The sequence below is a fragment of the Equus przewalskii genome, chromosome 5 (assembly GCF_037783145.1).
Source record: "Equus przewalskii isolate Varuska chromosome 5, EquPr2, whole genome shotgun sequence".
NCBI lineage: Eukaryota > Metazoa > Chordata > Mammalia > Perissodactyla > Equidae > Equus > Equus przewalskii.
Window position 1 is genome coordinate 20,225,975 of NC_091835.1, and position 26,529 is coordinate 20,252,503.

Genomic DNA, 26,529 nt, shown 5'->3' on the forward strand with positions numbered 1-26,529 from the left:
TTTCCCATGTCGCTTGCTCTAAACATTCATCATATTTTTTAAGGGCTAGATAGCATTTCTTGTGTGACTTCACAATTTTGGCTTCAGGGGCTGACTTTAGAACCTACGTGTATAAAGTGTGAATCTAATAGCAAGAATGGTATATTTAAAAATATTTTTCCTCATGTGTATTATTAAGCTATCCCATCTAGAAATAAAGTATGCTCCCTAATTTTTTTCAACTCTTTTATAACTCAGTCAAGGTGGGTAATTTTCTTCAGCTTTAGGATTTGACATTTTGGGTTAGTGTTGGTTTCAGATACCTTAAGGTTTTGTTTTGTCTTATGTATTGATTTATGGATTGATTGTTGGTGTTGCTGATACGAATGGAATTTTCCTTCCTCCATTTAAACTTCTACTTATTTTGTTTTGATGTAACTAACTGTTCTTGGTTTTGCTTCATGGCTTATCGAGTTAGCCAGACTTTCCTGATGGTCTCTCTCATTTTATTCTTTGTTTTACTTGGAATATTTTTACTTTTTCTCCATTAATTTCAGTGTTTACTTACTGGCTAAACTAAACTATGTAAATGGATTATTCTTTGATTTGTTGCTTTTAGAATTTTTAATAGGAACAGGTGTTGAATTTCACTGGAGTGTTTTGGCATTAATTTAGATGATCAGGTTGGTTTTAGGTATTTGTATGTTTCCTAATAATAAAATTGTTCTTGGTAATGTTAAGTTTTACAGCCTAATTTTGGATTTAGAATTTCCCCATCCATGTGTGCTTTTCTTTGGGGTATAAGGTAGCCTTTCTTGTGTTTTGATTTCAGAGTGAAACTACCCCTATAAAATTCACTTAGTAACTTTCCATGATTTTATGTGTTCTGGAAGATTTTATGTAGCTTTAGAATTGATTGTTTCTTGAATGTTTGAGAGAACTTACTTCACCTGTCATTAAGACTTTTCAGGGAGGTAAGGCTATAAATAAACTTAGAAGGTTTATTTTTGCTTTTAGATCATTTGAGCTTTTTCACTTCTTGAGTCAGTTTTTTGTAATTTACCTTCCTACTTATTCCACACCTTCAAATTTAGGAACAGGTGTTATTTGCACTTTAAACATTTTTGTCTCTGGTTAGAGTCTCTGTTGCGTTTTTAATTTTATTTTTTTAGCCCTTGTTTTTCTTGTCAGATTTCTTAAAATCTTATTATTTTTTGCTTTTAAGAGAACTTGTTCTTGGTTTATTGATCAATTCCATTTTTCTGTTACCTAATTCAGTTTCTGGATTTATATTTATTGTCTTTTTTCTGCTTTTCACATCTTTTTAAAACAACTTATTGATTGGCATATTCTTATTTTCATATATATAAAAATAAAAAAACATGAGGGACTCTGCATTTAACTCTGAGTGCCTTTTTTTTTTTTTTCTTAAAGATTGGCACCTAAGCTGACAACTGTTGCCAGTCTTCTTTTTTTTTTTTTTCCTGCTTTTTCTCCCCAAATCCCCTCAGTACATAGTTGTATATCCTAGTTGTAGGTCCTTCTGGTTGTGGCATGTGGGACGCTGCCTCAGCGTGGTCTGATGAGCGGTGCCATGTCCGCGCCCAGGATCTGAACTGGTGAAACCCTGGGCCGCCGAAGTGGAGCAGGTGAACTTAACCACTCGACCACGGGGCCGGGCCCCAGAGTACCTTTCTATTCACATTCCAAAAGTTGTTTTTTCTCCTAGTAGAAAAATGTTATTAAAGACAAATAACTTTTCTGATCATTCAAGTTACTGAAGAAAATTTTGAAGTACATAAATACCAATAGGAAATTTAAAACCATCCGTATTATTCTTATACGAAGATAACGAGTAATATATTTTGGTTTATGTCATTCCCACCAAATATATTTAATAAAATATAGTTTTTAACATTCTTTCTTCACTGAACAATGAGCTTTTTCTCTTACAATATCCTTCAAAATCTTGTTTCTTAGTGTTGCATGGTATTCCATTTGTTACACGTGTAAGTTTGTTTAACCAGTCCCTATATTGAACACTCCATTTTTTCCTGTCATAAATAATACTGTGATGTACACTTGTACACAGATCCTTTTGTACATTTCAGATTGTTTCCATAGTATAAATTCTTAGAAATGGAATTCCATTTGAGGTAGAAAGTATGAACTTTTAAAAGGCTTTTGAGGGGCTGGCCCCGTGGCCGAGTGGTTAAGTTCGCGCGCTCCGCTGCAGGCGGCCCAGTGTTTCGTTGGTTCGAATCCTGGGCGCGGACATGGCACTGCTCATCAGACCATGCTGAGGCAGCGTCCCACATGCCACAACTAGAAGGACCCACAATGAAGAATATACAACTATGTACGGGGGGCTTTGGGGAGAAAAAGGGAAAAATAAAAAAATCTTTAAAAAAAAAAAAAGGCTTTTGAAAAATAAATGAGGTATTGATACATGTTATAACTTGGATGAGCCTTGAAAACGTGCTGAGTGAAAGAAGCCAGACTCAGAAGGCCACATATTTTGTGCTACTGTTTATGTGAGGTGCCACAATAGGTAAATCTGCAGAGAGAAACTAGATGAGTGGTTGTGAGGGGCTGTGGGGGAAGGAGGAGTGCTAATGGGTACCGGATTTTTTTGGGGAGGTGACAAAATATTCTAAAATTAGGTAGCGGTGATGGTTGCACAATCTTGTGAATACGCTAAAACCACTGAATTGTGTACTTTAAAAGAGTGAACTGTATGGGAATTAAATCTCAATGAAAGATCTGGAGAAAATAGTGCGGCACTGTGCTTTTGGTACTGCAGGCATTGCTATGGAGCTTTGTCGGCCTGATCTGAGAACGAGCCCTGATTTATGTACTGTTTGTATGGGAAGCTGTGTTCAGAGTGCCAGATAATTGAGGTCCAGATGTTGAGCGCGTCCTGTGTTGGGGAAGCCTCGGAGCTCCTTTCCGGTCGGGAGGCATGGAAGATTGCTTCCCAGCCCTCAGGGCGAGGCTCCGATTCCTTCACGTTTATTTTAGACTCTGTTAGTGCTCTCAAAGCTGCCTTTTCATCTAAGGATGTGCGGAAAGGACAAGAGAAAGATTAATACTGAGTTTCCCCAGGAACATTCCAATCTACGGGGGCTCGTCCCTGAGCACTCGTGAGGGCGTCCGGAATATGGGGATCAATGGGAAGTGTTTGGGGCCAGTTGGCCGGTGCCCACTTCTCCCAGGCAGGCTTCCATAGAGGGTCAGTAGGTTCTGGGCCCTGGGCTGTAGGGAATACAAATATTTTCTTTGCTTCACATTCATGCTTTTTGATCTTTCCTATTTCTAGCTCCCTGCAGTATCTGCCGTCTGAACTCTGAACTTGTCACTTATCGTTCGGCGAACTGCAGGAATGTGTGTGCAGCTCTCTCTTCAGTCAGCTGTGCCCTCCTGGAAGGCAGGCCCAGCCTTGGACCGTGGTGCAGCCAGGGCCTGGCGCACGTGCTGAGGGAGCGAGTGCAGATGCGATGAATGTATTTGCCCAGAACCGAATTTCCTGGAATGTCTCATTTGGTTTTCCAGCTATTCCAGTAGTAATTTCCAAATTCCACAACTTCTACTAAAATTGCATGCCTGATACAAACAGTCAGTCAGTGAAAGCTACTATTATCATGAATCAACCAGCGGGTAGGAACCTTTTGTAGCTGTAGAAGTGTGAGTAAATGTGCTCCACATTAGAAAAGACTCCATTTTTATTCCTCCCTAAAATGGCCAAAGAATTATACCATAACGAAATAAGGACGTGAGGGACAAGGGATTTCCAGGGGAAGGGGAGGAAATATTTGGGGGCGAGGAGAGATTTTTACACAGGCTTGATGGAAGAAATGGTACAAATGAGAATTGTGTAACTGGAGATGGGTCTGCTTGCCTTCCTGTTCTTTAAGAATGAAGTGTGGCTGGGATGAAGCTAAAGACTTAGGTTGCCAAGGCCAGCTCGGTGGTGCAGGGGTTAAGTGCTCAGGTTCCGCTTCAGAGGCCCAGGGTTCGCCAGTTTGGATCCCGGGTGCGGACATGGCACCGCTCATCAGGCCGTGCTGTGGCAGGTGTCCCACATATAAAGTAAAGGAAGATGGGCACAGATGTTAGCTCAGGGCCAGTCTTCCTCAGCAAAAAGAGGAGGGTTGGCGGCAGATGTTAGCTCAGGGCTAATCTTCCTCAAGAAAAAGAAAGAAAGACGTAGATTGCCTTTAGGTTCTTGATGGGCGGAACAGCAGCAGTGGGAGCTTTCGGAAGATGGGAGTAGAGCAGTGTCCTCTGCATGGTCACCTTCCAGCAGGGTCACCCCTTACAAGGCCAAAAAACAGCAGCGTGAAGAGAAAAAGGCAGTTTGTCAGCTTCATGTCCTAGACTCTGTAATAATGTGAAATTGTATGTTTTTGATGATGAAACATGTTAGTATTAGTCTGTGAGAGCTAAAAGGCTTTCGTATATTCTGCCACATTGCCCTTAGAACTCACATCAATGGGACTTCAAGAAGTGCTTTTTTCTATTCTTTTACAAATACCATGTGTTAAACTATTAGAGTATGTTTGCCACTTTGGTAGTGTGAAAATGGTAATTTGTTTTAATTTGTTTCTTTGATTGTCAAAGTGAGGTCGAACATCTCTCACAGTTCAGCGGCTGTTTGTTTTCCTCCCCTAATGAGTTGATTTTCATGTGCTTTCTGATGGTCAGCTCTGTAGTTTTAGAGTTCAACCCATCCCCCGATCCCGTTTCTCTATCTGTCTGGATTTGCCCTCATTGCCTATAGTAATTTTAGTAGTCTTTTTTTTTTACACTAGATTTCACACAGTAATAGTGGGCAAAAGTTGTCAGGTAAAAATGCTTCTCTTGCTTTATATTTCTTTTCTTCCCATTGTCTAACATTTTTAATTGATTTTCAGCCTCATGATCACAAAATTTACAGATTTGTGCTGAAGGGTCTATTTTTACTACCGTAACTCTTCAGAGGAGTTGTCAAAGCAGCGTTTCTGCTTTGCTGGAACTTCATATATTTTAAATAAATTTTTAAATTGAGACATAACTTCCAAACCGAAAAGTGCACAAATGTGAGGGCAGAGCTTGATGTGTGGCCAGCATGCAGGTCAAGCGACAGGACGTATCCAGGCCCCGAGAAGTCCCTCTCCTGACGTCCGCCCATCGTTGCCCTCCCTCTCCAAGTGTGACCACCCTCCTGACCTCTGACCCTGCATTAGTTTGGCTCTTTTAGATATTTGGTGTCAATGGACTCATCTCTCCTTTGGTGTCTCCTTCTGATCTGTGTATTTCCTAATTTCATGTTTTTGGGGAATTTTTCCAGTTGTTTTGTTGTTATTGATTTCCAGCTTACTTCTTCCTATGCCCAGAGAACATACTCTGTGACTTCAGTCCTTCAAAGTTGTTGAGACTTTCATTATGACCCGGTAAACGGTCACTCTTCATAAATGTTCCACCTGCATTGGAACAGAATTTAAATGCAGTCGTTCTTGTCTGCTGTCGATTAGGACAAAAGTTCAATCATTTTTCTCAAATCTTTTAAAACCTTCAGATTTGTTTTTCTGCCTGTCCTATTAGGTGTTGAGTGAGATTGTTACTTATTTTCTCTGTTTCACGTTTTATATTTTTTCATACTTTTCTTCGTTTCTTAAATGGGTGAATTATTTTGTTTTCCCTTCTCTTTTAACTTGTTTCATATGTATTAGTGGAAATTTTATATGTTACAAAATGCATCCTTGACTTATTAAATTCTGTTACAAATTACTATTTTTCATGCTTCCCAGACAATGCAAGGATCTTAGGGCATTTAAACTCTCTATACTTTTCATTGCTATTGAAATTATAGTTAATTTGTGGTATTTAGAAAAAACTCTCTATCCTCACCTGCCGCCTCTCTGCTGATTTGTTGTATATTTTAATTTTACATATATAGTCCTGCGTCGCTTAATGACAAGGATACGTTCTGGCAGTTATTTTCAGGTATGCCTGCTGATTTTGGTTGACAGACACTGTCTAAAAGATTAAGATAATTTTGGGATGCTGTCTTCCCATGGGATTTACTTGTGCTTCTGGCAGGAAGGCAAGTTAGCAGATCGTCGCAGCTCCAGTGTGTGATAGGGCTCCTCCGAAGGTCCTCTGCTCCTGTGGGATACTCCCTCAGGAGTCTCAGATCACCGCAGCTCCAGTGTGTGATAGGGCTCCTCCGAAGGTCCTCTGCTCCTGTGGAATACTCCCTCAGGAGTCTCAGCTGTAAGTTTGAGGGGTTTATTCTCTGTTGGGCTCTGAATTCTGGTATTTTCCCCACCAGTCCTATGGTGTTGCCAAAAGCTCTGTTCAGCTTCCCGGCCTTTTTGGCTTCCACTTATGAATCAGCAATTGTCATTACTTTAATATTTTCTGTATCTTGTCACTCTGTGACATTGTTAAGTATCTGACATCAAGATCACTCATTGTAAAATGTGAGAAATGTTGGATACCATGTACTTGAAAGATAGTGTATTTACCATGGGGAATAAAATTTGGTCTTTATCTATCACAACTTACAAACTTTGTTGCTCGGGTCTTCTTATGATCGTATTTTTTATCTGCTTTCTCTTCCACACACTGATAATGAGGAATTAATCTCTTTCAGGACAATTATACTTGTCGTTTTATTCCTGTATTTCTAACAGTTCTCAGCTTCCCTATTTTTGAAGCTCTTTGAAGCACGTAAATGTTAATGCCCTGGTGACTGAGTGATCATTTGTTAATAAAGTCACATCTCTTTTACACTGAATAGTCTCCATCATGAACGGTACTCTGGCATTAATATTGCCACGCTTTCTTTCCTTTGTTCAGAACTTAATCGATAGGTTTGCTTCCACTTTTATCTTTAGTTTTTCCTTGTTATTTTACATTTAATTCTTGTAAGCAGTGTATTGTTAGAATTTGTCTTATTTCGGTCTGGAACACTTTGCTTGTAATAGTGAACTTTAGACATTTTCTGCTTGTTGGGAGTTTCGCACGTCTCCTGTGCTTTGTGCCTGACTCTATTCTGCTTTCTTGATTTAATGCTTCCTTGGTACCTGTCTTCTGTTTTGCATTTTTGTGAGTGGTGTATGCACTGTTAACCTTTATATTTGATAATGATTTGAATGGAAATTTCCTTTTTATTTTTTACTTGTTTACAGTTCACAAATTTTCTTCTGCTGTATCTGCTTATAGCCAGCCCAAATGGCGATGTCCTTTTTTCTTTTTTCTTCTGCTTTTTCTCCCCAAATCCCCCAAGTACATAGTTGTATATTTTAGTTGTGGGTCCTTCTAGTTGTGGGATGCAATGTCCTTTTTTTGGTCAAGCTTTGTACCAGACAGTGTTTAGCCACATAGAACATGCTCCTCCATGCTTTGTGTCACCAGCTCTTCAGTTGTTCATATCAAACTAAGGAAAATGAGACAGGACCGCAGAACAAGGAAGAAAAATGATGTAAAGTGTTCTGCTGGCCACAAAGGAATCAAAATATGGTATTTTTCATTAGCCCCAACAACATACTGTTTTCCGTGTTGGTGCTCAGGGGAGGCACCCATCTTTGAAGACAGCTGTACATTTCTGCTTGAAATCTGGTGGGATTCTCCTTGTCTTGTGTGATACTGGTTTTTGCTACCAGTTTGTCTGGCAGATAGTGAACCCCGTCTTCCAGGGTCTGGTTTTGGTTTTCCAACTTTAACAAAGTCCTTTCTCTTCTGTATAATACTGGTTCGTGTGCTTTGTCTTGTTCTTTGGGGACTTTGCGTGTTTCTCCTCTCACTGATTCGGCATGTGTCTGTTGAGGGCCCGCCCGGGCCGAGCGCTGTGCTCGGTGCTGATGTTTCAATGGTGAGCAGAAATGCGGAGGACTCTTCGTGGTCAGCTGTATTCTGGCAGGGACTCGGTGAAGCACACAGGGGTGTAATTACAGGCTGAGACAGGCATCAGGGGAAGAGGCTGCATGGGGCATCCGGTAGGGAGGACCCCCCCACTGGTCTGGGGGAGGGGTTGGGAAGACTGGCCCTGAGGAAGTGATGTTTTAAGTGAGACGTGAAGAGTGGTGGTAAATCACCTGACAAGAGTGTGCGTGTGGGTTTGTGCCTGTGTGTCTTGTGCCTGTAGGCGCTTTGGAGTGGGGCAGGTCAAGGGGCCAGCATGTGCAAGGGCCTTGTGATGGGGGATGCAGTCCAGACTTTGTGAAGAGGTGAGAGAAGGGCTGTGTGGCCGGCTGAGGCCAGAGGGAGAGAGAGACCATAGGAGGCCATGGGAAGGGCTTGGGACTAGTCCTTCAACCTATAATGCAATCGACTAGTTCACTGTGGGGAAATAACCAGCCTTGCAGTGTTGGAACATTCCACTCTGGCCGCAGTGTAGGGGGTGAACTAGGGGAGGAAGCAGGAGGGCGTGTAGAAAGTCAGAGGAAACCACTGCCCTCACTGAGAGAGGGCAGCTTCTGGTTCAGAGTAGAGTGGGGTGCAGGGTGGGCAGCCCGGGGTGTGGGGGCTGGGGTGTTGAGGGTCTGCCGTCGAGTGGCAGGCTGGTTAAATGTCCAGCAGGGACTGGGGGCTGTGGGGCTGGGGATTCTTGATCTTCCATGTCTGCCGTGGTCTTCTGCATTATTTTGATCTGCTGGTTTTCTCTCATTCAATTTATTATAGTTTTAATTTTGTTTCTTATTGCATTTCATTGTGACTTTTACCCTTATTCCAGCGTAGCTTTCATGCTCTTTCTACTTTGTTTTTTATCCCAGGCTTGTTCTTGTTTGATAGAATATTTTTAAAATGTTTTCTTTTTAGCACGGTCACATCCCCCTCCTTGCTCTGATCATCTTCGAGCTTTCTTTAGTGATTTTTGTTGTTGTCTTCGAGTCCTGCCTGGGCTTCTTTTGTAGTCTTCCCGCAGCAGCCTAGGGCCGTAGAGCGCCAGGAATTGTAGGGCTGTTAGAGTTTAGTGCTTTTATTTACTTATTTCTCCACATTAGTATTTCCATCATTTTTAACCTTTGTCCTATTTTAATCAAGATTTGATGAAATGTCATCACCTCCTTTAATGTTATTTGAAGTTTCAAAATGTAGCAGAAACAAGTAAAAGTGGTGGGGCACTGCACAGCTCTGTTCCCACCCTGCCCCCCGTCCCCCATCCCTCTTTCATCGTCATGGCTCTGAGTCTGTTCGGCTTTGTTAGGTTTGTTACAATGCTGTAGTATATGCTGCAGGGATATGCAAGGACTTTTGTCTGTTCTGTCCCCTGCTTTACCCCAGTGCCAGCACACAGTAGGTGCTCATGACTCTGCTGAGGAGTGACTTGGTCACCGCTAGGTCCAGGATGATTTGGGCCTGCTCCTCTCATTGATTCCACTCAGCAGAGCATGCCCCGTGGACCAGACCCGTGTGTCACTGAAAGAGCAGAGCTCCCTCCACAGCACACAGGCCACGGGCGTGGCAGGTGGTGAGCAGTCCCAGGAACAGCCGTGGGCCGTGAGGGAAGTAGCTCAGGGCTGCAGCAGGGGTGGGGGTCAGGGAAGCCTTCCTGAGGCTGAGAGTGAGCCGTGGCTATCAAAGCCAAGTGTCCGGGTAGAGGGAGCAGAGCGAGTGAGGGTGGAGAGGTGGGCTGAGGTCAGAGGTGAAGTGCTTTCCAGGCCGCGGGGAGTTGGGACTTGTTTGCCATATGTATTGGGTTTTTGTGGTGAGTCCGGCTGCTGCTGGAGACTAGATCTGAGGGAAGAGGTGGCCAGAATGCGTGGGAGGAGGTCGGACAGGTGGCCTCTGCTGCGGCCATGCAAGAGGAGTGGAAGCCTAGATAGGGCCAGTGCTGACCTTTGTTCATGTGACTTGGGAGTTAAATAAGGGTTTTGAAGAGCGGTGGGTGTAGAGCAGTCACTGAAGGTGCTTCTCAGCAGGCAGCTCTGCACAGGTAGCACAGTCGCCTGGCACAGGGCGGGATGCAGGCGGCTCCGTACTTTGTCCTGCACCAGGAGCAGATTGCTGGCCCCTTCCCTTCTTAGAAGTGTCCCCTCAGAGACTGACTTCATGGTGGCTGCTGTCAGAGGCTCTGTCCCTTGTGAGGGAGGCAGAATCAGAGCTGAGTTCAACTTACTGAAGATTTTCTAAACTAAGTGGACAGAGGGACTCGTCCTCTGAGGTGGACAGTGGGAAGCAGGCCAAGGGCCGACTGCAGCCGCTGTGGGCTGGGCCCTGGCCGTGTCCCTCGGCAGCAGGGAGCCGGGAGCACACCGGACTTGCGAGGCATTCACGCCCACGTTGTCTGGAGAGGACCCTGGCTCTCGGTGGAAGCTTCACTCCCCGGAGCCCTTCACCCCAGTCACGGATGTCCCCTGGCCGCCCTCTGTCTCACTGGCACCCACTCGTGGCACTCGGGGTCCTTGCCTGAGGCCTCCGCCTCGGACTCTTCCGGTTGTGGTGCTGGTGTTGGGTGGCACAGCAGCCCTGGGACGAGCAGCCGGCTCTGGTTTTGCCAAGGCACACATCTGAGTCCCCAGGCTGGTGGCTGGGTGCTCACGACCCCCTCCCTCAGTGGGGCTGTGGGTCCCCCACATGGTCAGAGCTGGCTGAGCTGCCAGAGGGCAGGGACAGAGGCTGCTCCCGGCAGAGAGCAGAGAGCCAGCGCTGCGGTGGGAAAGGAGCCTGCGGAAGGACGGTGCTCTGTGAGGTGTCCCACGTGTTTGTAGACTCATGCTGTAGCATGTTCGAGTACCTTTGTTTCTTTGATGGGGACGTGATGTGCTTTGTGGTGTTTCCAAATTTTGGATTTCCCAGAGGGATCAGGGACTCTGTCTCTGAATGTCCACGATCTGTAGTTCCTCACTTGGGTATAAGGTCCTAGACAGCAGGACTAGGTCATATTCCTTTTTTATCTCAGAAAGTACCCCCCGCAGGACCTTGCACAGTAGCGTGCTCAGAGGCAAGGACTGGGGAGCCAGGCTGTGAATCCCGGCTCAGCCTCTCACTGCTGAGTGACCTGGGGCCAGTCCCATATGGCTCTGAGCCTCAGTTTGCTCCCTTGAGAAAGGGAGTAATAGCAGTGCCTGCTTGTGGGGCTGTGATGAGGGTTCTAGGCGTTCGTAAGCTGTAGGCCCGATCTCAGTGTTTGCTGTGAACGTTGTGGTTCTAGAGTCTCACTGGGTATGTAGTCAGTGAGTGCATTGAAAGCGGTAAGCCAGATTGATTTATGGTGTCATTTGGTACTTAATTAGGAATTTTTCTTTGAGTTTGGTATACTTTTACTTCTTCAGCGTTGTGTACTTCTTCTGTTTACTGAATAATAACTTCTAATTAAACAGAACCGCTGCGATCACTCCATTGCACCAGCCTAACGTGGTCTGACTCTTGACTCTCCCCCCTGGAGTCATGGCAGCAGCTGCCGTTGAGTTGGACCTTGAAGAGGAAAGACAAGTTTTACTGGAATAGATCTGAAATATAAAACCATTAAAAAGAGTCATATTCTGCCCATTTTTACAAGCAGCGTCAATCACTGAGTGCCTCCTCATTTCTTACCTGAGACAGTCAGGGCATCTGGCCCTTCGGGGCCCTCCCAGCCTCTCGCCCTGACACAGACCTGCTCCAGCCGGGCCTGCTCCTGCTGGGGAACCAATGCCCTGTGCACTGGTCACTCTGGTCTCTGTGGGGCCCCCAACCTGGAGGCCCTCTCCCCAAGTTCTCCTGTAGACCCTGTCCATTCCTCAAGGGTGGGGCGGAAACTCCCTCTTCCCTGAGATCTTTCTGTTCACACCGTGGTCAGAAGGGAATGCGCCGCTGCCTCCTGCTCCCTCCGGGCAGTGGTTCCCAGACTCGGCTGTGCCCTAGCACCCTTTGGAACTTAAAAAAGAAAAAAAGAGGTTCTTGGCACCATTCCCCAAGATTCTGATGCTGATTTACAAATGGGTGAGTTTTCGAAGCTTTCCATGATTTTGAGGTGCACCCGCTTTTGGGACCCACACTCGTGGGATGCTGCATGAGCACAGGCTCCTTAGTAATCTGTGCACTTGGTCACACTTTCTTCCATTGTGCCCTGAGGCCAGGGGCTCTCTTTCTCAGCTGGCTGTCTTCAGTGCAAGACACACCGGCCGCGTGTGCGAGTGAGTGGGAGCGAGGAAGTGGGTTCTGTTCTTCCTTTCTGTTCTGAGAGGAGGTTGAGTCGTTTCTTCTTTATGAAGCCCCATGGAACATTCGTTGTGGTTGGTTCTGTGGGCCGCCCCATTTTGTTCCTGCTACCCGCTGGCAGATGCCTTGAGTGCACAGGACCCAGGAGCTTCCCCGGACTGTGTGTTTCTGGGTGCTGGTGAGCAGCGATGGCGGGGGGGCTGGCGTCTTCATTCCGTGTGTGCGTCTCCAGCAAGTTTGACAGCTTGAAAACTTCTTGTTGACCCCTGGGGACTATAGGAATAATTTGACAACAAGTAAGGCTTTACCTGGCAACCTAATTCCTGAAATCAAACAGAAATCAATTGGAAAAGATGCTATTTTACAAGGACTGATTTTTCCTTCTTTCAACAATCCTGTGTTGTGACAAACTCCCTACTGGGTGCCTGAGGGTGGACGGAGGTGGGTGACCGCATTCCCTGCTCAGGGGCTTCTCACAGCCTGTTAGACGTGAACAGAAATGATGACGCTGCCCTGTGACAGGTGTAACAGAAGGGGTGTGAGACACAGAGTGGTGGGAAGGAAGCTCCTCACCTGGCCGGGGCAGCAGAGCGGGCGTGGGGGACGGGCCCTCGCAGAGAGGATGGCGTGGGAAGAGCGCAGGCACGTCAGACGCGTTCAGGGACTAGCATCCAGGAGCACTGTCCGTGCGACACACCGGCCGTGTGCGGGACAGCTTCCTAACTTGTCTCTTAAAGTGTTTAAATCGTAGTAAGGATTCTAAAGGAAATTTAAAATCAGAAAAAAAAAGATTCCACAGTAGCTTGGCAGCTGTTTTTTTTCCACGCTCCCTTCAGACTTTTTCATGGGCAAACATTAAATTGTATGTAGGTTATACACTCATCCGTCTAGGTATAATTTTGTATTTTGGCTTTGTTATTTCATCATAGATGTTTCCACGTTGTGAGTCTCTGTCGTGGTCACTCATAGTTGCAGATATTTCATTGTGTGATGTGTCACAGTTGATGAGTTAAACTTTACCTATGCGCTCCTGCAGGACTAAGGACTTAGATGTTCTCACTTTTTCCTGTTGAAGATGTTGCTGGAACAAGCATCTGAGACCACTGGAATGACTTTGGGGAAGGTGAGGGTGGTCTCCCGAGAGCAGCTCCCATGTGGAGTCCCCATGCCCAGGAGAGGGTGTGGGTTTCCCTGGGGGGGTGGCCTTTGCTCGCTCTCGGTCCTTTTGCACCTGTGTCGCCTGCCCTCGAGGTGGAGAAGATAAAACTTGTTCTGCTCTGTGGGATTCGGGTTTGCTTCTGGTTTACAGCTTCATTTTTGGGCACGGGGACTTCTGTATTTCAGCTTCTGCTTACTTCACGTTGTTTTAGATGGATCGTAATTGGAACTTTAATGTGTCCTAAACTCCCGGAATCTCTGGTGAGCATGTCACGTACCTGTAACAAAGGAATGGAGGAGACCCGGCTGGGTTTGATGATGAGGAAGGGGACAGGGTCCAGGGACCCTGGCTCACGTAAGCAGCTGAGCTGGTGGAGGAAAAAACGTGACTGGAGAGTTGGGTGGGACATGTGCTGTTGGGGCAGCTGGGCCTGGAGAAGGGCGGCGGAGAGTGGAGACCACGCTGGGGTGAGAGGCGAGGGGGTAGTCGGAGGGAACGGAGGAGCTTGGGCAGGGAACAGAGAGCGAGAACTGAAGGCTTGTTGGCATCATATGAAAACAGAATGAGGGGAAGGACAGGCCCTGGGTTTTTTTTTTAATTTCAGGAAAATGGATTGGCCAAATAATTGGGATTGAAAATAGGGTTTTCAGTATAGACTGAACGAGAATTAAGTTTTGGATATTTGTGTTTAGAGGGCTGCTTCTACATAATGCTGTATACAATACTGCATACATGAAATGGAGTTTATATTTAATTCTTAGCATTGAATGTTTAGAAAATCATAAAGATGTGTATATTAGAAATAGGTTTGGATGCTCTGTTAGTTTCCTGGGGCTGCCACGACAGATCACCATGAAAACCACAGGAATTTATTCTCTCCTACTTCTGGAGGCCCGAAATCTGAAATCAAGGTGACGGCAGGCTGCACTCCCTCCCACGGTCCTGGGGGAGATTCGTTTCTCGCCTCTTCCAGCTTCTCGTGGCTCCAGGTGTTCCTTGGCTTGTGGCTGCGTCACTCCAGTCTCTGCTCCTGTCTCCATGTGGCTTCTTTTCTTTACCCCGTGTCTTCTCTTCCTTCTCTTAGAAGGACACTTGTCATTGATTTAGATAAACCCAGGTAGTTTAGGATGATTTCATCTCAAGACCCTTAATTACATTTGCAAAGACCTTTTTCCCAAATAAGCTCATATTCACAGGTTCTGGGGATTAGAATGTGGACTTATCTTTTTGGAGACCATCATTCGACTCACTACATCTGTATAAGAAAAAAATGCCTAAATAAGAATGGTATGAACATGTAAAGTTTTATTCTTCATACAGAAGAAGGCAGTCTTTGTTCAGTATGGCCGTTCCGCAGGGTTGTCTGGATCCTTCCAGAATTTGGTTCTTCTAGTCCAAGATGGTTGCCAGAGTGCCAGTCGCCTCCATATCTCCTTTTGGGAGATGCAAGAGAGGGAGGTGAGAAGTAAGTGTGTTGCCTGGCAGGGGTTTTTCACTTAGGTTCATGGACACCTCCCATCCTTCCCAGGGGTCTGTGGATATGACTATATTTTATTAAAATTGGTTTCCATTGCAATCCTAGGTATTTCCTTTTCTGCATTTAGAGATATTCTGAGAAGGAATCCCTAGGCTTCAACAGACTGCCAAAAGGGGTCCATGGCATAAAGAAGATGTGCTATGTTTCGGTATTAATTGACTGAGAATTGCCTTCTCATGTAGGTTATACATGCTTAGAGGGTTGCTTCTGCAAAATCCCATATTGAAATCTCGCATGACTTCCCTAAAGTCTGACATGGCACTTCTGCTTAGTCATGTGGCCACACCATACAGCTGTCGGGATGGGGATCTTGCAGGCTTCACTCCTAGCATCATCCCAATGATTGCCCTGAAATGACCATGTCAGGATAGGCAGGCCATGCATAGAGAAGAGTGATTTTTCATCTGTCTTTGTAACTTCCTTTTCCCCAAGTGACATCGCTGAAATATTTTGTATCCAGAAGTCTCATGAGGTATATTACAAAGCTGGTCTTCTTTGTTAGCTGTGTGACTCAGGGCAAGATACTTCATCTTTCTAAGACTCAGTTTTCTCATCTGAAAAATGGGGTGATACTTGAGTCCATCTGATAGGTTGTTGGGTTGGCAGAAAAGTGCCCTCTAAATGTTTGCTAGGTTGTGTCTCCACCACCACACATCACCACTAGTAGGAAACTAACAGAGTTCAACTTGCTCACGCTTAGCAGTTAAATTTATAGGAATTCCAAAGGATTTCAGATGAGGTCAATTTTATAGACAGTGTTAAAAAAAAGCATCTGCAGCTGAAGAGTAGGTATCAGGAAGGAGTTATCATCCTTCAGAGTTACCAGGCAATAACACTAACTACCTTATTAAACAAGGGTAGCTTACGTTTTTAATTACATTTGGTTTTCCTTTACGTTTTATTCTTCCTGTTTTTATTAGCTATAGCCTGATAACTCTAAATAAAAAGGAAGCTATGTAATGGATTAAAGTAATATTTTTAGTTGTTTTAAATCTCATCTGTTTGGCGTCCGTCTTTGTTGAATGAATTTGGAAGTTCCTTAGTAGGCCTGCATAGGGTGCAACTGTGGGCCTGAGTCTCTCAGCTCTTTCCAGCAGATGTCAGCATGTGGGGTGGTTGGGGCTGCTCCTTTGGTGAGGAACCGTGACCTTTATCCAGATTTCCACATCAGTTTTCCTTCTCAGCTTGTTTGGAGCTCCGATATTTCCTGGGCAAAACCCCTACGCCAGTCACTTTGGCTCGGAGAGAGGAAAAGCTATATATATAATTGGCAGATTTCCTTGCTTGGAAAAAACTTCCCAACTTCTGTGACCGCCGGCCTGGATCTGTGATGGGGAGAGTCGTCCTCATGGGTTGGGCTGTCCCGTAAGCTAGAAGCCCTGCCAGACGGGAAGCCCCACGTTAGGCCGGCAGCTCTTGCCGTCTGGGCTCGCGGCCATGAGCGAGCCCACCCTGGTTCCTGCTCGAGTGCAGGGTTCCAGGAGATTCTGACCTCACATCCTGGCTGTGCCAGCTGTCAGCTGTGGGATCTCGAGCAGCTTCTTAACACCTATAGCTTCATCTTCCCGGGGCCAAGCAGGGGCAGTACTCGCTGGCACGTGGTGGGGGGCAGGCACCTGGCCCATAGTAGGCGCTTAGTGCACTCAGTGCTGTGGGTGTTGAGACACGCCCTAGACAGTGCGGCGCGACTGGAGAGCAGCGGCAGAAGGAAGTGAATCCAGTGCATTCCATGCTGTGTAGTCCACACCGTGTTCTCAGTTTCAAGAAGCAGGAAGAAGCTGGCGTTGAGCCAAGCTGTTGGCCGTCTGTTTGCTAAGTGTGGGGTTTTGCTGAAGGCAGCACCTGCCTCTGTGGCACAGATGGCGCGGGGAGCCAGGTCCTCCCTGTGAGGGCTTGGGATTCGCCTCTTGCACTTGTTCCAAGCAGGCAGAGGGGGAGGACACTGTGGACTCTGGCAGCCTGCTGGTGAGTGGTGGGCCGACGGTCGTGTCTGTTAAGTAGACGCATTTAGACCTGGGTAGGGAGAGGATGCTGTTACTCGTCTGGGCCGTGTGTGCTTAGAGTGGGGGCTGTATTTGTGAAATCTGAGCCATTTCCCAAAAGACTATTGGGGATGTGTGTGTGTTTGTAGATATATGTATGCGTTAACACTTCTAATTGTCTTTACAAATGGCAGAGGAAATAAAAAACAAAAAAAAACCGACAGTTGAGAGACTGTAGTTTGACTGTAGTACTTTTGTGAAGAATTCTTTGAGAAAAGGGACAGTAGAGAAGCTACATGGATGTGATTGAATTTTTTCTTAGGGTATTTAGGAAATTGATAATTTTAGTCATTCTTCTCCCAGAATTCTTTGGTAAATGTTGCAGGGATATGATTGAGCCAAGTCCTGTCTGTCTGGCTCTTTTCCTTCAAAGTTAGGAAAATGGTGTCCTCCCCTAGAATATCATGCTCAAAAATACCCTACTTTCCTGTCCCAGAATCACCTGATATTTCAGGGTGTGGAGAGTCGGGGGATCTTTTTATTTCCTTGGAACAACTTGTTATCATGTTAAGATAATTGCCTGCTCTGTGGCTGGGAGGCTGTGCTGTTTATTGGCCCAATAATCCCTCCCCGTCCGCAGCGAAGCACCTGGTTTGAAATGTAAACTCTAAAATGAAACATGTGACCCCCTCCGCCTTTCTTTTCTTTTAGACAGAGGAGGACTGTAGGAGCGGTTGTACTCGTTCTGTACAGGATGTTTAGCTAAACCTCAAAACCTCAGCCTCGTGTCAGGCACTCAGATAAGGCCGGGAGCGCCCCCTGCTTGGAGCCACCCCCAGGCCACACCCAGGCTCACCTCTGTCCCCAGGGGACTTGCATTAGAAAAGCTGGTTAGTGTGTGGGCGCCATCTTCTCTGTTGCCTAGTTGTTCACTGGCTGCAAAGGTCTAAAGATGGTGGATCAGAGTAATCAGACATTTGGAAAATAGCTAGGTTGGCCCCCGCCCCATCCTTGGACGGGCTGAAGGGACACACCTTGAGGCAGGAGCCTTGGCGTATGTCCTGCCCTGGCACGGAAAACCAGGATGGCTTCCTTGTCTGGAAGACAAGGGCCCCGGCATAGCTGATCCTTGACGCTGTTGCCAGCTCTCGCTTTGTCTTCTGAAGAGTGAACTTTATGGTTGCCTTATGCAGGAAATCTAATCATACCAAGGAATCGATTGGGTGTTTGTTGTTCCCAAAGCCGTAAGTGCTGGTTTGCCCAGGGCACTGCCAGTTCACACACCCAGTCATAGATGAGTTAACACCCATTGATTACTTTTAGCACCCACTTTGACTTGCAGAAGTTTCCCAGCTTGGATGATAAACTATATAGTGACTGTAGTCATTCAGAGGAAGGTTCACCCTGTCCTTTAAAGAATATTCCAGGGGCCGGCTCCGTGGTCGAGTGGTTAAGTTTGCACGCTCCGCTGCAGCGGCCCAGGGTTCGGATCCTGGGCGCGGACATGGCACTGCTCATCAGGCCATGTGGAGGTGGCGTCCCACATCCCACAACTAGAATGATGTGCAACTAAGATATGCAACTGTGTACAGGGGGGCGTTGGGGAGATAAAAGCAGAAGAAAAAAAAAAAAAGATTGGCAACAGTTGTTAGCCCAGGTGCCAATCTTTAAAAAAAAAGAATAATCCAGTGCACTAAACTACGTTAACATTAAAAATATTTTTGTAACTTAGTTGAGGCATAATTTCTGTACAATGAACTGCACTATTTAAAGTGTACACCTTGATGAGTTTTCATACCGCCCTGCCCCCCAAGCTGACACCGTCACTTCACCACAGTCAGGAGAACGAACATCTCCATCCCCCAGAAAGTTTCCTTGCGGTCCATCCTCTCTCTGCACCCCTCCCCAGGCAAACATGGATCTGTTTTCTGTCTTTCTAGGTTAGTTTGAATTTTTAAGAATTCTATATAATTGAATAATGGTAGTATGTCCTTTTTTAAAATGTCTGGCTTATTTGGCTCAGCATAATGTTTTTGAAATTTTCCACGTTGGCTGTATCAGTAATTTGTTCCTTTTCCACAATTTGTTGATCCATTTACCTGTTGGTGGGCATTTGAGCAGTTTCCACTTTTGCGCTGTTGGAGATAAAGCTGCCATGGACATTCATCTGCAGGTCTTGCGTGGACACATGTTTTCATTTCCCTCTGGTCAATACCTCGTAGAAATCTACCTAGTAGATTTCTGGGTCATGTGGTAGATATATGTTTAGCTTTTTAAGGAGTTTTACTTTTTAACTGCTCAGCTGCCTTCCAAGGTGCTCGGCATTTTACATTCCCACCAGCAGTGCATGAGAGTTCCAGTTGCTCCACATCCTCACCAGCACTTGATGTGGTCAGTCTTCTTATTTGACATGTTAGGACATGTAAAATAAAACATGTAGATACGCAGCGGTATCTCACAGTGGTTTTAATTTCCATTTCCCTCATGACAAATGATGTCAGCATCTTTTCACGTGCATATTGGCCATTTGTGTGTCTTCTTTTGTGAAGTGTGTGGTAGAATGATTTGTCTACCAGGTTTAGTAGACTTGTTTGTCTTATTATTGTGTTGTAGGAGTTCTTTATATCGTCTGGATATAAGTCCTTTGTGTGATTTATATGTTGCAAATGTTTCTCCCAATCTGTGGCTTGCCTTTTTTAATGGCATCTTTAGAAGAGCAGAGTGTTTCTTTTTGGTGACATTGAATTTATCCATTTTTTCCTTTATAGTTCATGCTTCTTGTGTTCTATCCAAGAAATCTTTTTCTACCTCAGCATTGCAGAGATTTTCTTCTAGAAGTTTTTGTAGTTTTGGGTTTTATGATTGACGTAGAGTTAATTTTTGCACGTAATGTGAGGTAAGAGTTGATGTTCATTTTTTTCCATGTGGATGTTCAGTTGTTCCAACAGCATTTGTTGAAGAGGCTCTTTCCTTTCCCTGTTGAATTACCTTGACGCCTTTGTCACAAGTCAGTGACTGTATATTTGTGAGTGTATCTCCAGACTTTCTATCCTCTTCCATTGATCTGTCTGTGTACCCTTCCCTTAACACTGCTCTCTCTTGATTACTGTAGCTTTACAGTAAGTGTTGGAACTTACTCTCTAACTTTGCTCTTCTTTCTTACACTTGCTTTGGTTATTCTAAGTTTTTTGCATGTTCATGTGAATTTTAAAATTGACTTGTCAATTTCTACAAAAAAGACCTGCTGGAATCTTGACTGAGATTACATTAAATGTATAAATCAATTTTGGGGGAATTGATATGTCAATAACATTGAGTTTTCCCATGAACATGATGCATCTCTGTGTTTATTTAGGTCGTCTTTAATTTCTCTCAGCAAAGTTTTGCCGTTTTCAGTGTGGATATCTTTAATGTCTTTTATTAGATTCATTCCTATGTCGTTTATGGTTTTGTTTCTATTAAATAAATGAAGTTAAAAAGTTATTTTCCAGGGGCTGGCCCCATGGCCAAGTGGTTAAGTTCGCGCGCTCCACTGCAGGCGGCCCAGTGTTTCGTTAGTTCGAATCCTGGGCGCGGACATGGCACTGCTCGTCAGACCACGCTGAGGTGGCGTCCCACGTGCCACAACTAGAAGAACCCACAACGAAGAATACACAACTATGTACCGGGGGGCTTTGGGGAGAAAAAGGAAAAGATAAAATCTTTAAAAAAAAAAAAAAAGTTATTTTCCAGTTGTTTGCTGCGAATGTGTATAAGACTACAATGGATTTTGTGACCTTGGAAAATAACTGATTAGTTTTGTTTTGTAGATTCTCCAGAAATTTTTATATAAATGGTCGTGTCGTCTGCAAATAGGGGCATTTACTTCTTTCTGACCTTAATGCATATTTTTCTTTTTCTTGCCTCATCGCAAAAGCTAGGACTTGCAGTACAATGTTGGATAGAGTGGTGAAAGCAGAAATCCTTTCATTTCTTCCAGTCTTAGGAAGCAGTTGAGCTTTCCACTGCTGAGTGTGGTGTTAGGCTTTTCTGGGTGCCCTTGATCAGTTTGACTGTGAGAATCTTTATTATGAATGGGTGTTGAATTTTGGCAGATACTTTTCTGCATCTGTTGAAGTGATCACACGGGTTTTCTCTTTTGTTTTGTTAAAAAGGCAAATCAAATTCCTTGAATTTCTTTTTTTTTTTTTTAAAGATTTTATTTTATTTTTTCCTTTTTCTCCCCAAAGCCCCCCGGTACATAGTTGTATAGTCTTCGTTGTGAGTCCTTGTAGTTGTGGCATGTGGGACGCTGCCTCAGCGTGGTTTGATGAGCAGTGCCATGTCCGTGCCCAGGATTCGAACCAACGAAACACTGGGCTACCTGCAGCGGAGTGTGTGAACTTAACCACTCGGTCACTGGGCCAGCCCCTTGAATTTCAAACATTAAACCAACCTTGCATTCTTGGGACAAGCCCTATTTCCTTGTGATGTATTATCCTTTTATTTGTTTTTAGATTCAATGTGCTGTTATTTGTAAGGATTTTTGCATCTATATCCATGAAAGATATTGATCTGTAATTTTCTTCCTTTCCCTCTGTCTTTGTCTGGTTTTGGTACTTAGGTTAAGCTGGCTTCAGAGAACATATAAAGTAGCATCATTAAATAAGGAGGGTCCTTGTTCTGCTCTCCATTTACTGATAAAGTTTGCTGCTATTTCTTTCTTAAATTTTTGCTAGAATTTACCAGTGAAACTGTTTGGGTGTAGAGTTTTCTTTTGGGGAAGGTTTTGGTAGTATCTTTTGAAATTTTTAATAATAAAAATTTTAATGGCTATAGGCTGTTCAGATATTTTGTTTCTTATGTCCACACCAGCATGTTATGCGCCCTGTTTTCTTTTCCTTCCGATTTCTGTTTGTTGGAAGGAGAGGTATAAATTTCATAACAGCAGGGGCGTCCTGGGGCTTGTTGCCCCTCTCCTTCCCAGTGCCGCAGAGCCGTGCTTGGCACAAAGTGGGCGTTCTATAAATATTTGTTGGGTTAGTGGGTTTGTTGTTGCTGTGTCTGTATCCCTTGGCATCTCTGGGAAGCCTTTCGGTCTCCTCTGGCCACATGGGACTGTGTCATAGCCATGCCATGATAAAGGGAGGTGGCTCCTGAGTCAGGCCAGCTGGCCTCGGCTGACCCGCATGCCGTGCCCTCCCACTGTGGCTATTCAAATACCTGGTGACGTGTCCACAGCCCTGGAAGACAGACCCTCTGAGTCAGGGCTTGCCAAGGGAAGAAAATATTTTCAACCTTTTTCTGTTTTGGTTTTTTAAAAATGTTAAGTTCTGTGGTTGAAATTACTTCTTTTCATTTTTGAAATATGCTTGAAATACCAGAGGAGTACAGGGAGCTGTGTCAGAGGGAAGGAGTAAACTGTCTAAAGTTAGGAAGAAGGTTGTAGATGAGGAGGGATTATCCTGAAAGGCGGCTGACCTTATGTGTGGCTTACCTGCCTGACTGGGAATGTGGTCTGAGATGCCCTTTCCTGGGTTGCTTACATGACAGATCCTGGACCGAGTATATGAGTCAGTCTGGGAGTTTGAGGGCACAGGGCGATTTGGACTGGGCATCTCTGAGAGGACGTGACTGCTGTGGCTGCATATTCCAGGTTCCTGGCATCTAGGGGGGGTCTAGTGCCCACTTCCCCCTTAGCACCTTAGGGGCTGGGCTTATGCACCTGCAGCAGCTGCAGAGGTTGGGCGTGGAGCCAGGGCTCCCTCGTCAGAGCTGGGAGCGGAGAACAGCGGCTGTGCTCCCCATGGTCCTGTCTCCTTCCTGAGTCCAGATTTGAAAGACACAGTGTCTCTTGCTAACTAGAGTGCCAAGTCCACATGCTGGCACTCAGAGCTCCCCCAGACCACGAGGGTCATCGGGCGGACACGCCATCCCTTGAGGAGGGAGCTCCATGGACCACAATGTGCCTTGGATGTGATGAGTTGGCCGTTAGTCTTCTGGCCCCGGCTCTGCCTCCTACCTGCAGTATGGCCCTGGGGGAGTCACCTGTCTTCTCTGGGCATCCTCTCCCAATGTGTGAAACAGGGTTAGAACAGATGGTTGTCCAGGCACGGGCACGTGCGTAAGTCTGTGACCCCACCTCCCAGTTGAAGCTGAGCAGGACTGTGTGACAGCTGTGAGCTTGGAGAGGAAGGGCTCAGACCCGGCCGTCCGGTCTTGCCGCCTCCTGCTCCGGCTTTGCTTCACAGCCATCAACGTTGAAACCTCCACGCTGGGATGTGTGTTTGTTTTTTCATGTGATAGTAGCATTGTGGGGGAGGGGAGTTGACGGCCCCTTTGATCTTGCTGTCATTGCCCGGGAGGGGTGGGTCCCTCTCACTGCCAGGCTCCCCTCCTGAGGGAGTTGGTCCCGGCTGAGAGGACCCACACCTTGCATTCTGCTTCTGCTGGCCTCGTTCTTTGCTGGGAGCAAAACTTGAGAGCATCCTCACACATGTGGCAGTGTGACCTCAGCGTGGGGCATGGGCGTTTTCCCAGGTGGTTTAGCTCCCAGACTGCATCCTGATCAGACTGAAGAACGCGGACATCCTCAGTCACAGGCTAAGCCACATTGAGCTATTCCCTGTGAAATCTGGGTTGGATGTGTTAGGAGAGTTGTGCTGAAGTATATGTCGTTGTGATCCTTTTCACTTTGGAAAGGTTCTTCATCATAAACTGTTCAGTAAGAGTTCTCATCCATGGTTTCAGAGGCGACCCTGCGTGTAAATGGGAAGCGTTCAAGTCCGTGAGTACTTACTGACCATGTCCTACGTGCTGGCCACTGAGGGCTTCCTCTGGGAAGGGAACAGAGCTCCCTCCCTTGTGGAGCCAGAGGCAGAGAGAAGGGACAAGGTGCAAGTTCCACTTTTTGTGCAGCAAATTGCATTTCAGCCCCACATCACATGCTCTGTGTGCTCTTCCTGAGATGTACGCGGCCAGGGACTGCTGTCAGAGGTCAGCAGCAGACTTCTGTGGAAGGCAGGGCTGTAGGGTCTCAGCCAGAGACGATACGGAAACGAGCAGGCGTGGCTGCGTTCCAGGAAAGCTTTATTAAAGAGCAGGTGGCAGGCCGTCATTCGCCCAGCCCCGACGACGTCCTCAGATTTGATTTGCAGAGTCGTTATTTCCACCTTCCTGTTACTGTATTAAATCAGGCTCCATCGGCGTCACTGCCCATTTGAATTGGGAGTTTTCAGTTCTTACCTAACGAAGTAAATCAAGTTCTTTACCTGGAGGATAAAGAAGACTCGATTTCTGTGCCTTGGTTTTCTTCTCTGTGTGATGATGAGGATGGCGCCTCAGTTAAGATTAGGTTTGGGATGTTTAACAAAAACCTCGGTCACGGTGCCTTAAATAAAGTGGAGGTGTGTTTCCTCTCCCTCAGAAGACCAGGGCCAGCAGGGTGGGGCCGGCCTGGAGCCCACGGTCGGCAGAGACCCTGGCTTCCCCTCTGCGGCCCCTCCTCGGGGTCCAGCTGCTGCGGGGCGCAGGGAGGGGGGGCCGGGGCTGCTTCCTCTTAGGGAGCTTTCCTGGAGCCCAGGGCTGCCCTGAGCTGCGGGGTGCTGGGAACGTGCTCTGCTCGCCGGCCGCGCTCCAGGCGTCGGAACAGCAGGGGCAGTTTGAAGGAATAAGTGGACAGTGCTAGTTGTGTGGACAGCTAGGAGGTTTTTGGCCCAGATCTTGATGTTTTAGGAAAAAAAGATAGATATATTTTAAAACACTTTTTACTGTAGAAAATTTGGAAAATACAGAAAACCAGAGGAAAAGAAAAAAATCCCTCAATCCCGCCGCCTGAGATGTCAGCTTCCAGTTTCCCAGGCTGCGTGTCCTTCCCTTTAAATCCTTCTTTGTGTTGCTTTTGTTCCTATGCAGTAATGTCATGTAAACCTATCTTTTGATAAATTCTTTGTGAACCTTGTTTTCCCCTGTTTGGCTTTTTTCTGTTTTCTGGCTGTGTAGCTGCTGCCTGGTAACCTGTCCACCCTTAACTTCCCCGCTGCAGCTGTGCGGCCTGCACACAGCCGTCAGGGCAGCTCCTCGGCGAAGCTGGTCCCCAGGGCGGGTACCGGGTGGTCAGCAGATGCATTGTGCTGACCTCGGGCCACTTGGCTCGGGGAAGTCTTCCTGCCTCATCAGCTTGACCTTCAGGGATCAGCAAAGTGCATGGCGGACCTTGGGCTGCAGAGTTGCTTGTGGATCCCCTCCCCTCCCCTTCCCACTGTAGTGTTACTGTAAATGCACTTGGGTATACACAGATTTACTATCAAATAGTCCCAGAGAAAAACAGATAAATTAGGACAGCAGGCTTGGGGCCAGGTTTAAGATGGCCAAAGCCTTCCCATTCCGCAGCCTCATCCGCATGTCCCTTCAAGACCCACGGCCAGGGTACTTTCGTTTGGATTTCATTGTCACTGGGATAGTAATAATCCTAGGTGTCTGAGCTAATGACTTGGAGCTAATTGTTCCCTCTGTGCGGTAGCCAGGAGGGAGAGGCAATTACAGTCCTTTCTGCTGCCATTGTTTCTCTCAAAAAGTGCAGAACCCAGCAGCTGAGCCGAGATCACCAGCTGCAGGTCTGGCTGCAGCCAGCCGAGGAGGAGCACAGCCCTGGCTCCAGGCCTTCAGGCTCTGCCTTGGAATTGCTTGTGGTAGCTCGGATTGTTGTGCATTTTGCCCACCTCTGTAACTCAGCTACAGCAACTCTCATCCATCAAGCTCCTTCACTTTTGTAAAAGGTAAAGTTCTATAGTGACCGTTCATGTTTCCTTAAGCTCTTCTAAAATTTGTCCTAGTCTCTTTATTAGGATTGCTCTTGTTCCCTTAATGCTTGGTTACAAAGTGGCATAGGTTTTGAGTGGTCTGCCCCGCCTCACCCTTTCCCATGACACTTAACTGTTACTTTTATTGTGCACTTTTGTAGAATGTGAGGGTTTGCAGCAGCTCAAATATTGCATGATAGCAAAAACACTCCTAAGATTTTACTGATGCTAGGATTATCTTTCTATTCACTTTTTTACAGGAATAACATGTTCAGTATAAATAAGTACCATAACCAAAAAAACCCGAAAAACACTCACAAGTCTTATCACTGAGATCCTAGATATAAACACTATTATGGGGACCCGTGTTCTCAAACTTGGGAGGGATAAGGGGGTGGGGAAGTGAGATTTGCCCACAGAGGACTGTAAGTTGGAGACAACTGAGTGGGGAGGGGCGCAGAGCACGCTGCTGGCCTGTCTAGGGGTGCTGCTCAGCATCCTTCAATGTTGGGGGACAGCAAAGAATTCTTTGACCCAAAATGTCAGTGGTGCCTGAGCTTGAAAAACCCTGATATAGACAAACACTTTTTTAGGCAGTTTCCTATGAATATCAGTAAATATACTTTAGTTTTACAGAGAGTGGGATCAATTATACACACTAATTTGTAATGTGCTTTTTAAATTTCTTATATTATGAACATCTGTGTCTACAAATATGTACTCATCAGCCTTTTAAAAATTTCAAATCCTTTTGATGTCCGCATCATCAAATATGTGCTCATCATCCTTTTAAAAATTGGCCATACGGTATTCCACTGTGTGGTCAGGTCATAATTTATTTCACCCTCCCCAGGTTTTGGAGATTGAGGTTATTTCTGGTTTGCTCTTGGAAGCATGCTGGGGTTGTTGTTTGTTTGTGTCTCCCCTTCTGCCTGCCGGTTTCCTGTTTCCTGCCTGTGTTGG

At 45.8% G+C, this 26,529-nt stretch overlaps 1 protein-coding gene across 10 annotated transcripts in view; it reads left to right on the forward strand.

Annotated features, from left to right (window-relative positions):
• Positions 1-26,529, forward strand: part of DGKD (diacylglycerol kinase delta) — a 109,231-nt gene that overhangs the window by 32,260 nt on the left and 50,442 nt on the right. For 2 of the 10 annotated variants that reach the window (XM_008527819.2, XM_070618583.1), the window contains exon 1: positions 16,548-16,769. The exons of 5 other annotated variants lie outside the window; for them this stretch is intronic. Coding sequence is in view for 1 of the 5 variants with exons in the window: in XM_070618580.1 (XP_070474681.1) it covers positions 11,872-11,889 (18 nt within the window). In the remaining 4 variants the exon portion in view is untranslated. Of the gene's footprint in view, positions 1-3,298; positions 3,637-8,171; positions 8,193-11,837; positions 11,890-16,547; positions 16,770-26,529 lie in introns of those variants that run through there. 3 more of the 10 variants (XM_070618582.1, XM_070618579.1, XM_070618580.1) reach the window with 3 other exon arrangements.